General features: G+C 37.3%; 1 protein-coding gene across 1 annotated transcript; it reads right to left on the reverse strand.

Annotated features, from left to right (window-relative positions):
- Positions 1–12: 12 nt before the first annotated feature.
- On the reverse strand, positions 13–1,200 carry LOC108776616 (uncharacterized; the record flags this gene model as incomplete). The annotated part of the gene is made up of 1 exon (XM_018543322.1): positions 13–1,200. A coding segment is annotated over exon 1 (1,188 nt), but the record flags the coding sequence as incomplete, so codon positions are not given.
- Positions 1,201–1,311: the final 111 nt, after the last annotated feature.

Here is a 1,311-nt window from a genome sequence, read left to right on the forward strand (position 1 = left end):
GCCCTTGCAAACCTTGATAAAATGACCTGGTTTCATGCAATTAAGACATAATTTAGCTGTTTTTAAAACTTCTGCTCTCTTTTGCGGAGTAAGTTGCAAGAACTTGGAACAACTTGATAGGTGATGTGCTTCTTTGCATACTACGCATTCTTGCTTTTGAATAAGAAACGATTTTGACTTTATGTGATCTGAGTGTTTTGACTCGTGTATGCCCCCTTTGTTTAATTCTAATGTATCCAACAGATTCGCTCTTGAACTAAGAAAAGCTTTGAATTCTTCTAATGTAGGAAGCTCTTTATCCAATCGCTCTTTCTCCCATTCTCTTGCTGTTATACTATCAAGCTTGCTCGAAGTTAAATATATTAGCAATGCATCCCAATGCTCGGTTGACTGCCCTAATGCATTTAATGCTCGCAAATGTTTGTTTAATGTGTCTATCATATTGCGTAATTGAATTGCTGACTCTTCTTTTATTGAATTTATACTAAAAATAGCCTTTATGTGATTGTACGTTAATAGACTTTTGTTATCGAAACGATTGCAAATAGTTTCCCAAGCAATAGCATAATTGGCAGCCGAAAAATCGAGAGATTTGATGATTTGAGACGCTGCACCTTCTAACGAGGCCTTCAAATAATGGAATTTTTGTATAGGATCTATTGTTTCGTTTGTGTGTATAAGTGATTCGAACGTATCTCTGAACCCGAGCCATTCATCTACATTACCTTTAAATTTTGGCAATTCAATTGTAGGCAATTTGATGCCCGTTGGTTTGAAAATAATATTTTGATTAGCTTGTCGCGATAGATTAGGAATAAAGGCAGTATCATCAGTTACCCGTGCGTGTGATCCTCGTGTTGACTCATTCATCGCTGCACCTAGAAGCTGTTGTGTCATCTTACCACGAGCAAGTAACTCTTCTGCATGTGCCACAACGTTAAAATAATCCTCCTCGAACCTTTCTCTGTATTGACTCGTGTCTGTTTCGTCGTTTGTAAGTTCATCGATATTGGCCTGCACTTCATCGTACTTTTCGTACACCTCTCGAATAACGGTAAGACGTTCTTGAATTTCTAACCTACGTGTATCTTCTAATGCCTGTGTGGCGTCTGGAAAACTATGCATAACTTTAGCGATATATGTTTTGAATGTAGTGACTCTACTTTTGTATTGACCTCGACGTTTAACGAGTGCTTCCATTGTGTCGTTGCAATCTAAAGCTAAATGTATTACGAACTCTTTGTATTGTTTCTACGACTATTTGTATTGTTTCTATAACTATAATTTGAGGTTAGGATAGGATTGGGACGT

Source organism: Cyphomyrmex costatus, unplaced genomic scaffold, assembly GCF_001594065.2.
Source record: "Cyphomyrmex costatus isolate MS0001 unplaced genomic scaffold, Ccosl1.0 C2287151, whole genome shotgun sequence".
Taxonomy (NCBI): Eukaryota; Metazoa; Arthropoda; class Insecta; order Hymenoptera; family Formicidae; genus Cyphomyrmex; species Cyphomyrmex costatus.